General features: G+C 42.9%; 1 protein-coding gene across 2 annotated transcripts in view; it reads left to right on the top strand.

Moving 5' to 3' along the window:
- LOC130928636 (neurexin-2-like) overlaps positions 1–16,185 on the top strand; it is a 774,303-nt gene that overhangs the window by 189,566 nt on the left and 568,552 nt on the right. For both annotated transcript variants that reach the window (XM_057855357.1, XM_057855358.1), the window contains one exon: positions 13,172–14,288. In XM_057855357.1, coding sequence (XP_057711340.1) covers positions 13,577–14,288 — 712 coding nt within the window. In that variant the 5' untranslated portion in view covers positions 13,172–13,576. The remainder of the gene's footprint in view (positions 1–13,171; positions 14,289–16,185) is intronic.

The following is a 16,185-nucleotide window of genomic DNA, read 5'->3' as shown; positions in this document are numbered from 1 at the left end:
CGAGTCAGAAAAGAAGGGGGGGGGGGGGGGGGGGAGAAAAGTCCAACAGCATGACAAGTAGGCATTTGCGTGTTGTTTTCGGCACCATTTTCTGGATATGTTCCGAGACCTGTGCCTATCTCGTCATCCCTGCACTGTCATATGTAATTTGCGTTCCGGTACCTTATGATTTACAAATTAAGCACTGAATCTGACGCATTGCAACTCCATCAGTGTCCATTTTTGTAAAGTAACTTTTACACTGACATTTTTTGGTGTCAGACAAGACTCATGTGATATTTTGCCTCTCGTAGCATGAGGGGGAAAAAAGCATTGTGCTACATAGAATTTGAGCATCTTTCAGCAGCATTATTATTGGACTCAAATGTACCTTTTCCTAGGCTAGAAATGTGTCTTGTAAATAGATTGGGAAAGAAAAAAAAAACGAATCCTTGAGGGTACCTCTCTCCGACACACACTGTACCTCCGCATTCTTTGTCCATTCAGCTTTTTTCCATCTTCAGTATCCCCAAAGAGGAAGCGGTATGTTCAGGTTGGAAGCTCCAAAAATTCCCGCTGCATTACCTTTTTTATATTAAATCCAGAAAGAGTGAGCATTGCTTGCATAATTTATTTCTTTATTCTCAAACGACGTCTGCCCCTAGGCTTGTAAATATGTGCACATTATGCACGCGCGTACACATTGTGTTTTTTTCCTCCATTTGTGTCTCGCTGTCCATATGAGTATGCGCGCACACAAAGCCGCGTGTCACCTCGCATCTTCTCAAGCCCCGTTCGTGCTTACTTCCCTCTTGTGAGTCACAAAGCAGCACCGCCATGCCCGTGCATGTTCCCGCTCGCTCGGATTAAGAGCTGCGCCCGCCAAAGGAGAGCAGAATCGATGTCTTATTCGGGGAGGGGAGACATCGCTCGTGTGTTTCATCACGCTTGTGGCCTCCTCGCCGGATCGGACCGGGCTACTGTGGAGGAGGTGCGATACCGAGCTTTGCAGGCAAAAAGGAGGATCAATATCCCACCGTTGGAAGGATGCTAAGTGAATAGAGAGGCCTGTAATAAGCTCAGCACGTCTTCCGGGGGCGGGACATTAAACACATTGCTCACTAAGTGCGCATAGTATGCATTGTCTAATGTCTGTGCACAAATCTGAATGGATGTGGCAAAGCTGAACGATTGAGCTCAACATTAGGACTCTGAGTCATTGCTCCTCGCAGGCCTGCTCCGATTCTTCTTCCCAATACGATTTTGTCAGCTGCTGCTGATGCTGCGAAATGTCACAAAGCCTCTAAATGTGATGATTCGTGCAAATGGACACTTGCCCTTCTGTGGCCTTTGCGGGGAATGAAGAGCGAGGAGATGGAGCTCGTAACTCAAAACGCCGTTTCCCCATCGAAGTGGATCGGGACTGCCAGCCAGGACAGTTCAATTGAATTTAATGTCAATGGGAGCGAATAGTTCTGCAACGATTAATCGATTAACTCGAGTATTCGATGAGGAAAAAAAAGATTAAAATTAAATTTTGCTGCTTCAAGTATTCGTTTGATTAAAGTGGCGTAGTCATGGTTTATTTTGAAAGCGTTTGCGTTTAGTTTTATTGATTTGGGTGGATGCACTGCCCTCTGAGCTGCCTCATTTCACATGGGTGAATCCAGCTGCTTCCTGTTAAGACCAACATTAGCAAAGTTTTTGTTTGAGTTTTTTTTTTTTTTAATGCAGTCATAGTTTATAAGTATATTTAGCTGTTGTTTGCGGAATTATGTGGCTGAACCATTTGTTGAGAGCATTGTAAAAAAAACAAACAAAAAAAAAACAACAACATAGCATTTTATAGCATTTAACACTAAAACTAACAAGGGGTGACTTTTGTTACCAGAGAAGTCATCAATCAGCATATCTTTTGTGAGCATTGAGGTCCTCATTATTCATTCCCATTCACACTCGCAAAACCACAGGGTTGGTTTGCTCAAATTAGCATCTTGAGTGTTTGCAGGGCAGGGCTGCCTTGGCTTTGTCGCACAGTGGACCGCTCAGGCAGGCAATCGGGCGGACAGCCTTTTTACATATGTACTGTATACTGAAGCTTGTGTTTGCTGTGACAAAATAGATGTTTGAGCTGCTGTGGAAAGTTCTTTGGTCATTGTGTGTGTTGGGTCTAAAACACCTTCTTCAACTTAGCTGTTGACCCAGAGCGAGGTGACAAAGGCAGGAATGTAGTCGGTTTGGTATCAGGGTCATTTGACGCCTTTCTTGTACATCTTTATAGCCAAAAAACCCTGGGACTTCCAGTGTTAAGCTAGCAGACTTTTGCTATGAAAGTTACATAGATCCTCATTTAGTTATTTTTTTTAAACTGTTTGAGGCTCAACTGCTAACATATTTCCAGTTCCATCCATCATCTGCTGCATAATCTTGCTCACATGTAACTCCACAAACTGTTGCTTTAAAGTTAATTACAAATGCATACAAAAATACATATTAGCTGAAACAACTTACATCCTTATGTGGGCCAAACCAGAGCGCAACTATTGTTTATCCATAGGAGACATGAGTGCTCCTGTAGGGAAGCCTTACTGAACGGCAGTCCAGGTAGACCCAACGCTGCCACTAGAGGGCAGTGTATCCTCCACCAAATACAATTCTTTTGGATTTTTCGGGCAGTTATTTTGAATTATGTGGAAATTCCGGTTGCATCGCCAGGGTAGGAACGGAACTTTCATAACCCGGGGACCTCTATATTGTTTCTTTTTTGAACTAAAGTACAGAAAAAGATGAAGGAATGGGACAAGGTTTTTGGAGTTGAAAGATATTGAGCTAGCGAGCCGCACTCTTTCCCACTCTGTCTGCTCGTCGTCTTGTTATCTACGCCATGCTGCTCTGTCTTTTTTTTCCCTGCGTGCTGTCTCACTCGGTCGCCCCTGAAACCCTCGCCTCTTTTTCTCTCAGATAAGGCTGGCGGAGCTTCAGGCTGCTGGGCTGGTTAATTGGAAGCGGGAGAGTCTCAAGGCCTGGCCAGTGAGCCTTGTGTGCTCTCCTACCCAAAAAACATCTCCAGGCACCAGGACAGCCACACGCACGCCGGCGGGCACGCACGCACACAGTACACACCCACGCACTCAAACCTAATCGGCCATATTCCCTCGGTGCCCATAGCAAACATTTTACGCATGCACAACATCTCAACAGGAAGTAGTTGAGTATCTTACTCGGAGAGATAAAGTTGCGTACTGTAAACATGATGTAGTTGCCCCGAGCTGCCCTGGATGACTGTTGAACATTTCGGATGTAAACCATAGTGTGAAATTAGAAAGGTGTTCCCCTGCTATATTATGAAATCATGGCCTTCAAAATGAAAGTGCCTGTGACGGGATAAAAAAATCTTAAATAGCATCATCATGTGAACTAGAAACTGCAATTTCTGGAGAAATTACTCTGGGTCGTTGCTGTGTGGCTATAAAGATCTCAGTCCCGTCCAGGGCTATCAATAGAATGGACGAACATGCACGTCAATGGCATTAAACAAAGTAAATGCCATTAGAAATAAATGGGAAGTTTGGACGTCCATAGCCGTCAATGGCAGCACCCTCCATAAGCGTCAATGGAATGGTGGACGTTTGGGGGACACGTCCTATTGATATCTGGTCATTTCCAATTGATTTGGGGACATTGTTTTTTTGCCATTCACAATAAATAGGAAAAATGTTGGACGTCCATGGCCGTCAATGGCATCAACTTACATAGGCGTCAATGGAATCCAAGGACATCGGCATCATTAGAATGGACAAACATGCCCGTCAATGGCATTAAATAAAGTAAATGCCATTAGAAATGAATGGGAAATTTGGACGTCCATGGCATTGAAGGTCACCAGTTTATAAGCATGGCGGGCCGTCAGGCTTTACTTATGTTGTTGCTATCTGACTCTGCATGAACTCTAATTGCCCTCTTTTATCTGGTTTCCTCACTGTGGTTGGAGATTAAGAATACATTTGGATCTGGCCATCTGGGGCCCGATGTATATTTTGTTAAGGTTGTGGACGAGAAGATTGGAAGGAAGGAATTTTTAACTAGCCCTGTTTTAATTAGTTCATCAGATCTATGGAACATTACTGCACAAATCACCTTGGATCCATGACGAGCTGTGTAGCAGTCTCTTTAAACTGCACACATTATACCGAGTGCTGTTTTAAACATTCATGGGTTTAAATATCAGGAAGTACATTTCAGCTAGCACAGCAATCGTATTTCCCTCGATAATTCACCTCGTGGAGGTATCTGAGCCAAACGATGAAGCGACTAGGACTCCGGCTGAAAGTCGAGATTAATCTGCCGAGCTAACGGCAAGGCTAAAGCTCTTGATCTGCTTCATTAGCATCTCCTCATCGGGGATAAATGCAGTTAGCGCTGCCTTTCCACTGGCGGCTTAGAGACGACGAGCCCTATCAAAGCAACGAGGAGAGCTCGTGTCTGGATTGGTTCCATCAAGGAACTTGCGCACCAGAGAAGACGAGTTTTTAGTACCTGAGCGAGCAATTTTAGAAACAAAAATCTTGAAATACGCTACAAACAATGAACCTTGAATCATGCCACTATTTTGCAAACCGATTTCAAATACCCCGAATGCATAAGTGGTACTTTAACTGCTACATTTGCATGACGCCGCTTTCGTTTTTTTGCACGTTAGCCACGTTGAATATTAAAAGTTTCTCGGCATGAGTCTCTGGTTAATTAGAGCGCGGCGGCAGCAGCCTCATGCTGACGGATGCTTCCCCGCTGAGCTTCTTACAGGATAGGATTAATGGCTCCTGCATGACTGGAATATGCCGCATATGTGTGTGTTTTGTTCAGTCCTAAGTGTGTTTAATCCTCAACCATTGATGTTTGCACAAACAAATGAATATGTAAATATACGTTTGCGCTATACTTGCTTTGTCTGGATTACGACAGGACCAATTTTTTGGAGCCATTTTCGACGGAATTGGGAAAAACATGTCAAAAGAGCAACAGAGTAAACACACGCACACATGCGGAGAGGTTATGTCTAGGAGCTGGGAATCATAAGTTCATGTGCGTTTTGGGATAGTTCAGAACTGGGATCTGGTTACATGTCCGTCCGTCCTTCCGTCTTTCCGTCCGTCCGTCCATCCATCCATCCACCCACCCATCCATCCTCGAGCTGCTATCACATACTATATCATCCATCCATCCATCATCGAGCTGCTATCACATACTATATCATCCATCCATCCATCCATCCATCCATCCATCCATCCATCCATCCATCCATCCATCCATCCATCCATCCATCCATCCATCCATCCATCCATCCATCCATCCATCCATCCATCCATCCATCCATCCATCCATCCATCCATCCATCCATCCATCCATCCATCCATCCATCCATCCATCCATCCATCCGAAAAATTAAACAGTGAATAAATGTTGATCATACAAATGTTGAGGCACAGGCGACCCAGAAGACTGTTTCAAGGCGGTCTGTCCGACTTTTGATGCCGCACTGAGTTGTAGCCTCAGGTGGAAACCAGCAAGCTGTGGCGGCTAGCTTCAAACTGGCGTCGAGCACTGCGTCCAGCGTTTTGTCCGAGGTCTGCTGAGCCCTCCGGCCCGATTTGTTTGCCTTGTCCTACAACCAGCCACTGGGAAGCCATAGCAGATTTCTGGCGGCTATGGAACTTCCCAAACTGCGTTAGAAGCCTTGATGTTAACATTAACATAAAAGCACCGAGGCACTCTCAATCAATGATGATGTATCGAGTGTGAACTGTTATTGAAAATTAAACATCAAAACAACTCTTTTGACACCAAACCTGTGCTTTATATTTCATATACTTGAATTTAAATGTAAATAAGTCATAGACTCACAGCAAACATATGTACACAATAAATGATGAAGTGCACCAACCAAAAATATGACCTAAAGTGATAAAAAGCTGTCCGTTTTTGGCCGACTGGGTCATCACTTCGTGTGGCCATTCAATTCCAAACACACACATACTTGTCTCAGTGGTTCTTCCATGTTTTTCATTCAATCGCTGGCTGACCTCCAGCTCCGTATTTTCAGCAACTCCTCCCACGAATTGCCATTTGGCAATCATCATAATGTCTTGACTAGACATTGTATAAGTTGTCGTACTTGCTATTCCTTGATACTCTCGTCTGCTTGGTCCATTTTTGCGTGTAGAAAAATTATGCTTGACTATGGCGTTGATTTCGCGCTGAACCGGAAAGAACAGTCTGAACGGACCAATCACAGTCCATTTCCACCACGTCATAGGCGTTGACGCGACGCAAAGTCAGAAAATTGAGGAGGAGCAAGAGAGGCTACAGCGGAGGGTTGTAAATCGGGTCTTCCTTGACGGCGCGGGTCTGACGCGGAAGCATAACTCAGCCTTAAGGGAGAGCCCGGACACCCTGCGGAGGAAGCTCATTTCAGCCACTTGTATTCAGTATCTTGTTCTTTCGGTCACGACCTACAGCTCGCGACCAAATGTGAGAGTAGGAACATAGATCGACTGGTGAATCGAGACCTTCGCCTTTTGGCTCGGCTCCTTCGTCACCACAACGAACCGGTACAGAATCTGCATCACTGCAGACCCTGCACCCATCTGCCTGGTGGACGAAAGGTGTCATTACATGTAATTGACTTTCCTATGTATGTATATGTATATATATATGTGTGTGTGTGTGTATTTATAAGTTGTAAAGCAAGAAACCACCGAAAATGAATGAAATGAGCAAAAAAGATTTTTATAATGGGTCAAAATGATTTTTCGAACAGATCATTCGACTAGCACTGTCATTTGCTTTGCATATTATTTCCCCCCCCAAAAATCAATAAAAAATAGGGGAGGGCAATTTTATTTTTCAAATCCTTTTTTTCTTTGATTGAAAATATATATTTTTTTGATTGTGGCTACTTTTTTTCGGGATTAAATGATTTAGATACAAATGTCCTACTCATAATATGGCCCACACAAAAAGGATTGCTAAAATCAAAGTTTTTTTTAAATGAAAAATTGTCAAAAAGCAAATTTTTGAGTCTCAAATGTTTTCACTTTTTTTTTTTTCTGTGATTGAAATTTTTTTTTTGATTGAATTGATTTTCTTTTGAAAATATATATATTTTTTTGTATGAAGCAACTTATTTTTTGATTGAATAATAAAGACACAAATGTCCTAGCCAAAATGATGCCCAAACAGAAAACATTACTTCAATCAAAAAAGTTGCTTCAGTCAAAAATTTTAAATAAAATTTCAATCAAAATTAAATTAAAAAAAAAAAAATCTTTCAAATGCATTTTTTTCCCCCAAATTTTTGCATTCAGACATATATTTTTTTTCTTTTGTTGAAGTGACTTTTTTTTTTTTTTTTTTTGAACATATATATTTTGATCGAAGCACCTTTTTTTAAAAATTATTTATTTTTTTAATTTATTTTTTTTGGATCGAATAGTGACACAAATCTACCTCTATATGGCTCCGCCCGGGGGATACAATTTTTAACTACATTGGCACGACACCGGCGGGCGTACGATATTCAATGGATGATGATCTTGGCGAAAAATATAGCTGTCCTGCCAGCAGCCTGATTTAAAATTCCCCTCAAGAACCATGGGAAACAAAATAAAAATCATTTTCAACTTATTATTATAAATATTCTTGTAAGTTAATTTCATTGCTGACACTGTGTTTCGAGGTCATCAACATGTCAAAAGTCAAACTCAACCTATGCACGCCACCCTTTTCCGACCTTTACAGACGAAACCGTAAAATTTAAGCCACGATTTATTTGATAATATACTTAATCACAGTTGAAGGGTAGCAAATATTAATGTTAGCTTTTTCTCAGGAGTACAAGCTAATAGCTTTTAGCGTGTATCATGAGGCTGGTTGTGTAAGTAAAAAAAGATTTTTTTTTTTCATATCAGGGTTGCATGGGGTAGGGTGACGCATTCAATCAAGGTTAAATTTGTTCTAAAAATAAGAAACAAAGACGCAAGGACATTTGTCTAACTCGGCTTTTTTGTAAAGCTGTGTTGTCTATGAAGTCTCTCGCATAATGCGATTTACTGCTTTTTTCTTCTAAGTTAAAAAGCCATTTGTGTGTATTTATGCTCAATAATAAATGCTAAGGATTCCAATCTTAATGCAACTCTGAACGTCCAAATTTGCCACAAGTGACGATATAAAAATATGAAATGGGACAGTTTGCACCGAAGACTCCTCAAGTGATGGGGGGGTTGTCAAGATCCCGATGCCAACGTCTCCCACGGGGTTGATGTGGGAGGAAATAGGTCGCTTCTCGCTCACATGACCACGCGGCTATCCCGAGGCATTGCACAGCTTCGCTTTGACAAGGAGTCGGGTCAGGGTGTGCAGATTGCTCTTTCACTCAACTTGCCTCTCGCGCTGCAAGTGAGAGAGCTGTCCCTTTTCATAAGGCAACAGCTGAGACGCATCCGGGAATGAAACAAAATGGTGATGCGCTGGATTTATTCGTTTGTTCCGGAACGCTTTTATATTTTCAAATTGCGACGTTGCTTGCGATCTTTCAGTGTGGATCAAATGACAATATTACAGTAGATTAACAACAAGCCCCCGGATGAAAAGTGGCGTGACACCACCAGGGCTGCAAACACAATCAATCAAAGCTTTGGCACGTGCACGCATGGGCGCCAGCCTCAGAGCTGCAGTTCTGCCTCCAGACTTGTTAAGCTTCTTCCGTGTCCTTGAATTTTGGCAGTCACAAAATCAACAGCGTGCTTACTGCCACCAAGCCGACATGGTAAAACTCAATATTTAGTCGGAGCTGTCGATAGCGGCGGCTTTCTGATGTCGAAGGGTTGTCTCTTTGTCTGCAAACAATTAGACGCACTGTGACTAAAGCAGCAGATTTGATTGCTCTTTTATGCCTTACGCATTTGTTACACACTAGTCTGGCACTGAGATTCATGTGGTATACTCTGCGTCGATTTATAGTCCAAAAAAGATGGTATTCAAGACTACAGTCCCTGACAAAAGTCTTGTCGCTTATCCATTTTGTAGAAACAATTGCGAATAACTAGAGACGTCCCGATCGATCGGCGTCCGATCACGTCATTGTCAAAGTATCGGAATCGGCAAAAAAATATCGGACATGCCTTTTTTAAAAAAAAAATATATATATTTTTTTAATTAAATCGTTTTCTAATTGTATTTAACGTTACAGACATAATATGTTACACTCATCCAGAGTCTTTAGTTTAGGCTTAAGGTAGGGTTATCAAATTTATCCCGTTAACGGCGGTAATTAATTAAATTTTTTTAAATTTTTTTATCACGTTAAAATATTTAATGCAATTAACGCATGCGCTGCACGGCCCACTCACGCATTGTTGCGTTCAATCTGTAATGGCGCCTTTTTACCTATATGTAGAACTAAAAGGCAGCGTTAAATGAGTAGAGTGAATTTTGGCTGCCTTGGGAGCCTTTTCTTAATTGGCTAAAGCCTTACAATCCCTCTCCCTACGATTAGAAATATCGTGGGAAGCAATGTGGACAAAAAAGGTAGTAATTGATCTTTTTCTTAACACCTTATGTTATTTCCCAACGCAGAGAAGATATATCAATTGGTAGCACTACGCACAGTCATGGTTGCACTTCCCATCATGCATTTGGGCAGAACAGTTAAATGGTTACAGTATCATTTACTGAAAGCTCAACAAATACACTAGATGGCCATATTTAATCACAATATACGAAGTCACATTTACCCTTTAAGAATGACAAGTCTTTCTATCCGTGGATCCCTCTCACAGAAAGAATGTTAATGATGTAAATGCCATCTTGAGGATTTGTCATAATAAACAAATACAGTACTTATGTACTGTATGTTGAATGTATATATTCGTCCGAGTTTTACTCATTTTTTTCGTAATGCATTGCCAAAATGTATATGATCGGGAAAAATTATCGGGAATGATTGGAATTGAATCGGGAGCAAAAAAATAGCAGTCGGATCGGGAAATATCGGGATCGGCAGATACTCAAACTAAACGATCGGGATCGGATCAGGAGCAAAAAAACCTGATCGGAACAACCCTACTAATAACCTGACTTTTAATTATTCAATTTGTTTCAGAAATGTCTCATATGAAAGCTGAGACCCTCCCAAATTATGTTGAATGTACAAAAATATATTTGTTCACTGAAAAAAGATTTATCATTTAATGAAAATATAAAGGTCAAATTTTGGCAAGACAAAAGGTTTTGTCGCCTGCAGAAAGTAGTGTGAAAATTGAACAAAAAATGTACTTCAAATACAAAAATATGTTACATAAGCGAGTTAAGTAGCGGTGCTGTGAGATCCAAATTTAATATTTTGTATGACTTCAATGGGCTTCGGCAAGGATTCATACGATTTATTCTTGGGTTTCGTCTTCCATGCTTCCTCTTTCATCCTACCCCAGACATGCTCAATGATGTTCATGTCTTGTGACTGGAGGAAATTGATCGTCTTTGCCTTGAGGAACTTTGAGGTAGAGATTGAAGTATGTGATGGAGCACCATCCTGCTGCAGAATTTGTCCTTTTTTATGGTTAGGAATGTACGAGGCAGCTAAGATTTGTTGATATTTCAGATTATTTATCTCTCAGGATGCAGACAATAAAAAAAAAAACGTGTGGCATTTGCCAAGGCCCACAGCCTGTGAAAAGGATGGATGCTGGAAAAGTGGCAAAAGGGGGATTTTTCAGATGAATCTTCCATTGAATTACACCAGTCGCCCCAAAATTGCAGGAGATCTACTGGAGCCCGCATGGATCCGAGATTCTCTCAGAAAACAGTGAATTTTGGTGGTGGCAAAATCATGGTCTGGGGTTACATCCAGTATGGGGGTGTGCGAGAGATCTGCAGGGTGGAAGGCAACATAAATAGTCTTAAATATCAACAAATCTTAGCTGCCTCTTACATTCCTAACCATAAAAAGGGACAAATTCTGCAGCAGGATGGTGCTCCATCACATATTTCAATCTCTAACTCAGAGTTCCTCAAGGTAAAGAAGATCAAGATCCTCCAGGACTGGTTAGCCCAGTACCAGACATGAACATCATTGAGCATGTCTGGGGTAGGATGAAAGAGGAAGCATGGAAGACGAAACCCAAGAATGTTGATGAACTCTGGGAGGCATGCAAGACTGCTTTCTTGGATGTCCCTGATGACTTCATCAATAAATTGTAGGAATACTTGCCGAAGCCCATTGAAGTCATACAAAATATTAAATTTGGATCTCACAACATCACTACTTCATTTGCGGATGTTATGTAACATATTTTTGTATTTGAAGTACATTTTTTGTTCAATTTTTACACAATTTTGCCATGCCAAAATTTGACTTTTCTTCATTAAACGATAAATCTTTTTTCAGTGAAATATATTTTTGTACATTCAACATCATTTGGGAGGGTCTTGGCTTTCATATGAGGCATTTCTGAAACCAATTGAATAATTAAAAGTCAGGTTGTTAGCAACTGTTCCTACAAAATGGTTAAGACTTTTGTCAGGGACTCTACAACAATCCTCACGGCAACGATGCTCTTTGGCGCCTCACTTTCAACTGTATGTCTTCCCTACCGTATTATTATAAGCGTCACCCAAAGGAAAAAAGTGTCTCTAACCTCTCAGAGCTGTTGAGCCCCCTCAGTCCTCCCTCATCTTCCTCTATCAACATCACGCCTCGGAGATGTTGATTATGCGGATGACACACTCTCCGTCCCGCCTACGCTTTTAACGGGACGCCATCGCTGTCAGAACAGAAAGGAAAGCGACATCAGGGAAGACGTACGCTATTGCCAGCTAAGTCTCAGGGTCAAGGCCATCGATTTAAATTTCTATTCAGTCGGTGGCGCTATACCGTCGATCTCACTTGATTCAATACTGCGTGAGTGTTTTCATAGGTCACTAATGAGCCAATGTACGCGTGTCCCTTCAATCTTCCTCGTGCCAAGGCCAGACAATTCTCATTTACATCATCAAGTGTTTTTGACGTGCACTTACTGCACAATCTTGGTATGGATAAACGACTTAAAAAAAGCAGGTACTGTACACTGAAGGAATTCGCCCCCCCGGCCAAGCCGCGGAAACAGCGAAACAGCTGGCACCGCTCCTGTGAGTCAACCGGGAGGAGCCAAAACTCTGCGCGTTCACTCCTGTGTTAACCCTTTGTACTGACTCCATGTTCCAAAAGTTTGAAGAAGGCTCACCGATAACAGTTTGACAATTTATTCGTTGACAGTGGTCAAAAAACAAGGCAAAACAGACGACGGAGGGACACTGCTGGATCCAGGGTCAGCAAAACAACTGCTACATGGAATGTTCCGGAGAAGTGACAGTTGTTATCTAAGTGTCCGGTCCTTTTGAAAGCTGCGGTGGAGTGGGCCGGGCCAAAGGCGTGGCTGGGTGTCATATTGGGATCATCTCTGTGGCAGGTTTGGGCGGTGAAGTTCGTGCGTCATCCTTTGTGGCTGGGACGTGGTTGCAACAGCGACCGACACCGGTCATGACGTCCCAGGCGCCCGCCATCAACTTGTTATCCTGGTTGGGCGAGGGTGTTCTTAGATGCTACTTGTTTTAGGACAGAGCACCCTGCTCTTTGTCCTGGAGTGCCCGGGAGAACTGATTGCGAGAGTTGGTGCATCAATCTTGCTCAAGACGCGCACGTTAGGCTTCTGTGATAAGATGGCGTTGTGTATCTTTTATGCACTCTGTCCTGCTTCTTTTCATTAAACTATCGTATAAGTGCTATTTATTTTATATTAGGTGTGTTAGAGTAATCCAAACAGTCCTACAGTAAATTTGAGAAATGATACTACTCCCTGATTGATTATATTACGTGTGTTAGAGTAATGCAAACGGTTAGACAGAGACTACGAGAAACTATCTCCTTCGTCCTGACACCACCGGAGACTTGATGATGTTTTTCTTCGCTTATCAGGCGAGGGCTAATAAGGTCAACGGTCAACTTTACTGTGGCATGGAGCTTGTTTCTTTAAACTATGGTAAAGTGCTTTACTATATTAAATGTGTTAGACTAATGCAAAGAGTTATATGGTGTCTGCGAGAAAAATAACTATTCCCTTCAACACGGAATTAAAAATGTGTTTTGTCTCTTTTCCAGATCCCGCCTCGCCTCTATCAGGATGGAACTCCTACTTTCCTAATTTGTCATGCCTCAGAGAAGAATGGCCGTCCACTGAAATTCAAGAGTGCTTTTGGTCCTAACGAGACCAAGAGGCTTTAGAAGCTCCCCGATCCGTTCATGCGCCACTATTATTTTTCATTCCGTTCTTCAGAATCCTAGAGGCACCGACCGATGGAGAGACGGAGGAGAGTTAGGATAAGGACAAAGAATTAGATCAGGGAGATTTGGACAAAGAACTGCTGAATCGTTGGGAAAATTGGAAAAAGGCCCCTGCTAGGCTTTTTCCCGGGTAGCTCCAAGAGCCAGTAATTGTTTCTCGCATTTCAAATCCAAGAAAAAAGGTCCTACCTCTGCATCATTTGGACCTCGAGAACTTTAATCATGATAAAGTGCTTAAGATTCCCGTGTTGGCCCTTGTTGCCGCTGGCCCTCGTCAGCCTGCTCTCAAGAGTGCGGATGCTGGAGTTTGGGGGGGCGCCCGGCCAGTGGGCACGCTACGGGCGCTGGGAGGCCGGCTCGGTCGGCGAGTTGAGCTTCAGCCTTAAGAGCAACATCAGCAAAGCTTTAGTACTCTACCTGGACGACGGCGGCAACTGCGACTTCCTGGAACTACTGATAGTCGGAGGTCGCCTCCAGCTCCGCTTCGCTATCCACTGCGCCGAGCCGGCCATTTTACACATGGAGACGCGGGTGAATGACGACCGTTGGCACATGGTCTTGCTCACCCGTAACTACCGAGAGACTCTCCTGATGGTGGACGGCGAGACGAAAGTGGCTGAGGTGAAGTCCAAGAGGAAGGAGATGGCCGTGGTCAGCGACCTGTTTGTGGGCGGAATACCGCCCGACGTACGCCTCTCTGCGCTCACCTCCAGTACGGTCAAGTACGAGCCCCTCTTCATGGGCCTGATCTCCAACCTGAAGGTGGGAGAGACACCACCTACCCTGCTCAACAGCCAGGGCATCCAGAGCGACCTGGAGTACCTGTGCACCAAACAGAATCCATGCTTCAATGGAGGCATTTGCTCCATCCAGTACGGAGAGGTTCAATGCGACTGCACCCATACCCGCTTCAAGGGGAAGTACTGCAAGGAAGGTAAGGGGCTCACCTACCTGATTGATTGCATCAGAAGTTTCAGATTGTTGTTGGGAATTTGTCGAACTACTGCAGTTTTGCGACAATCAAGGCTGAAAATGGGCTAATGTAATGAAAAATGATACAGCCACTACCTTGAAGTATGGACTATTTTCTTGGCTTTTAGAAGGTCAGACTTGATTAATATCCTTGTTGGTGAGGCATTATGATGGAGGACTCAGGGTTAAACTCGGGTTAAAACCATCAAGGGCCCAGAGGAAGGTTTCACTTTCATTGAGGACCTTTTACTTTTATCGTCTCTTCATTGAATTGTTTAAAAAGATGCGACGCGATGACTCTTAGAAAGAGCACAGACGGTGGGTTTTAGATTTATCAAACATTGTTGGTTTTCTTTTCTTTGCAGGCCTTTTGTCTCTTTAGCTGCTGCCGTCGCCTTCATGTGCTCCTGTGCTGTCAGCTCATGTCAAACTCTGTTATATTTTAGCCCTCCTCCTTCCTGCCTTACTGACACATCCCATTTCCATATCTTGTGTGCTTGTGCCTCTGCTGCACATTCATCTATCTCTTCAGGTCTGCGTGTGCCCCCGCCTCTCTCAAGGCTATCTAGGCTCTCCATCTCTTCTTCACCTCCCAACAAGTCTTTCTTTCACTCTCACTTCACTCCACTTATCTCTTTTCTATCTTTGACCACTGTCAGCACTTCTGCCGGGCTTACGTCTACCTTAGCGACTGGTTTTGCGCTGTCATATTTCAGATTTTGTCCTCCTAAAAGGATTCGTAAAGCAGAGTGTGATACGACAAGGTTTTTTGGCAGATTTCTGGCACGCTTTTGACCAGTCACGTAATGTGACAGAGATGACTTTATTCTTGTGATAATGATGAGGACTACCTTTCGTTGGCTCTCCAAAAAGTCCTGATTCATTTGCATTTGCACATTCGACCCTACAAAAACTTTTGCACTCATTCCTATTGATTTTCGATGTGGACCTGCAAAAAAAAAATCTTGTTTGGTGGACCAGCAACAACAAAAATTCTCGATTGACGCTTCTAACTTGAATCCTGTTTCGCTAGAATCCTCTGGGATTTTTTCAGGGAATATTCGACCCCCAACAAACCCCCCCACCTGCAAAAAAAAAATTCCATGGTCAACATTTACTAGACCCACAAAAACCATCCTATCGGCATTAAAACAAAACAATAACACTCAATGGGCTCTGGCTGAGAAAACTGTTGTTTTCAGCTAAAGTGGGTCAAATGACCCGATCCCCAGTACCAGTAGGGGGAGTTTATGCCTGCTCTCCCACCCAATGCCTTTGAATTCCCTCTTTGTCGTTCCATAAATTGCAGACAGGATTGATAAATTCAAGAACTGGTTTGACTCGTTTGTCAACAGCTGCACTCAGGAGCCCCTTTCACACATACCTAAACACGGTTTAAATCCCGGGATTTAAACGGATAGCCCTTATGTGTGAAAGTAATGTCGACTGACACGGAGATTATGCAGATATTTAACCGGCCGCCTCCGAGTATAATGTCCAGAACTTTCCCGGGTCGCAGCGCGAAGGCTGATGACGTAAATATCATGGCAGGCCGATCGCCATTTCCTCTTTCTTCGTAGTAAGACAAAAAGCGGAAAACAAACTTCGCAATTATCAACATGGTAAACCGGAAATATAAAAATGATACTGGAAACATAATGAAATTAAATTGGTACTGGATCGTAGAGCCGAGGAAGAGACAGTCCATCGTCCATCTTTGGAAATGTTTGGTTTATTTTGTTGCGGAGGGCGACCAAAAATGACGTCATGTCCGGGTTAATAAATTCCCATCCCTAGCCATGACATGTTTAAATCCCGCGTCACCTTACACGGGAATTTACCGGGATATAAGTCTGAAT

The sequence above is a fragment of the Corythoichthys intestinalis genome, chromosome 13, assembly GCF_030265065.1.
Source record: "Corythoichthys intestinalis isolate RoL2023-P3 chromosome 13, ASM3026506v1, whole genome shotgun sequence".
Classification (NCBI taxonomy): Eukaryota; Metazoa; Chordata; class Actinopteri; order Syngnathiformes; family Syngnathidae; genus Corythoichthys; species Corythoichthys intestinalis.
This window is presented reverse-complemented; position numbering and strand designations above follow the sequence as displayed.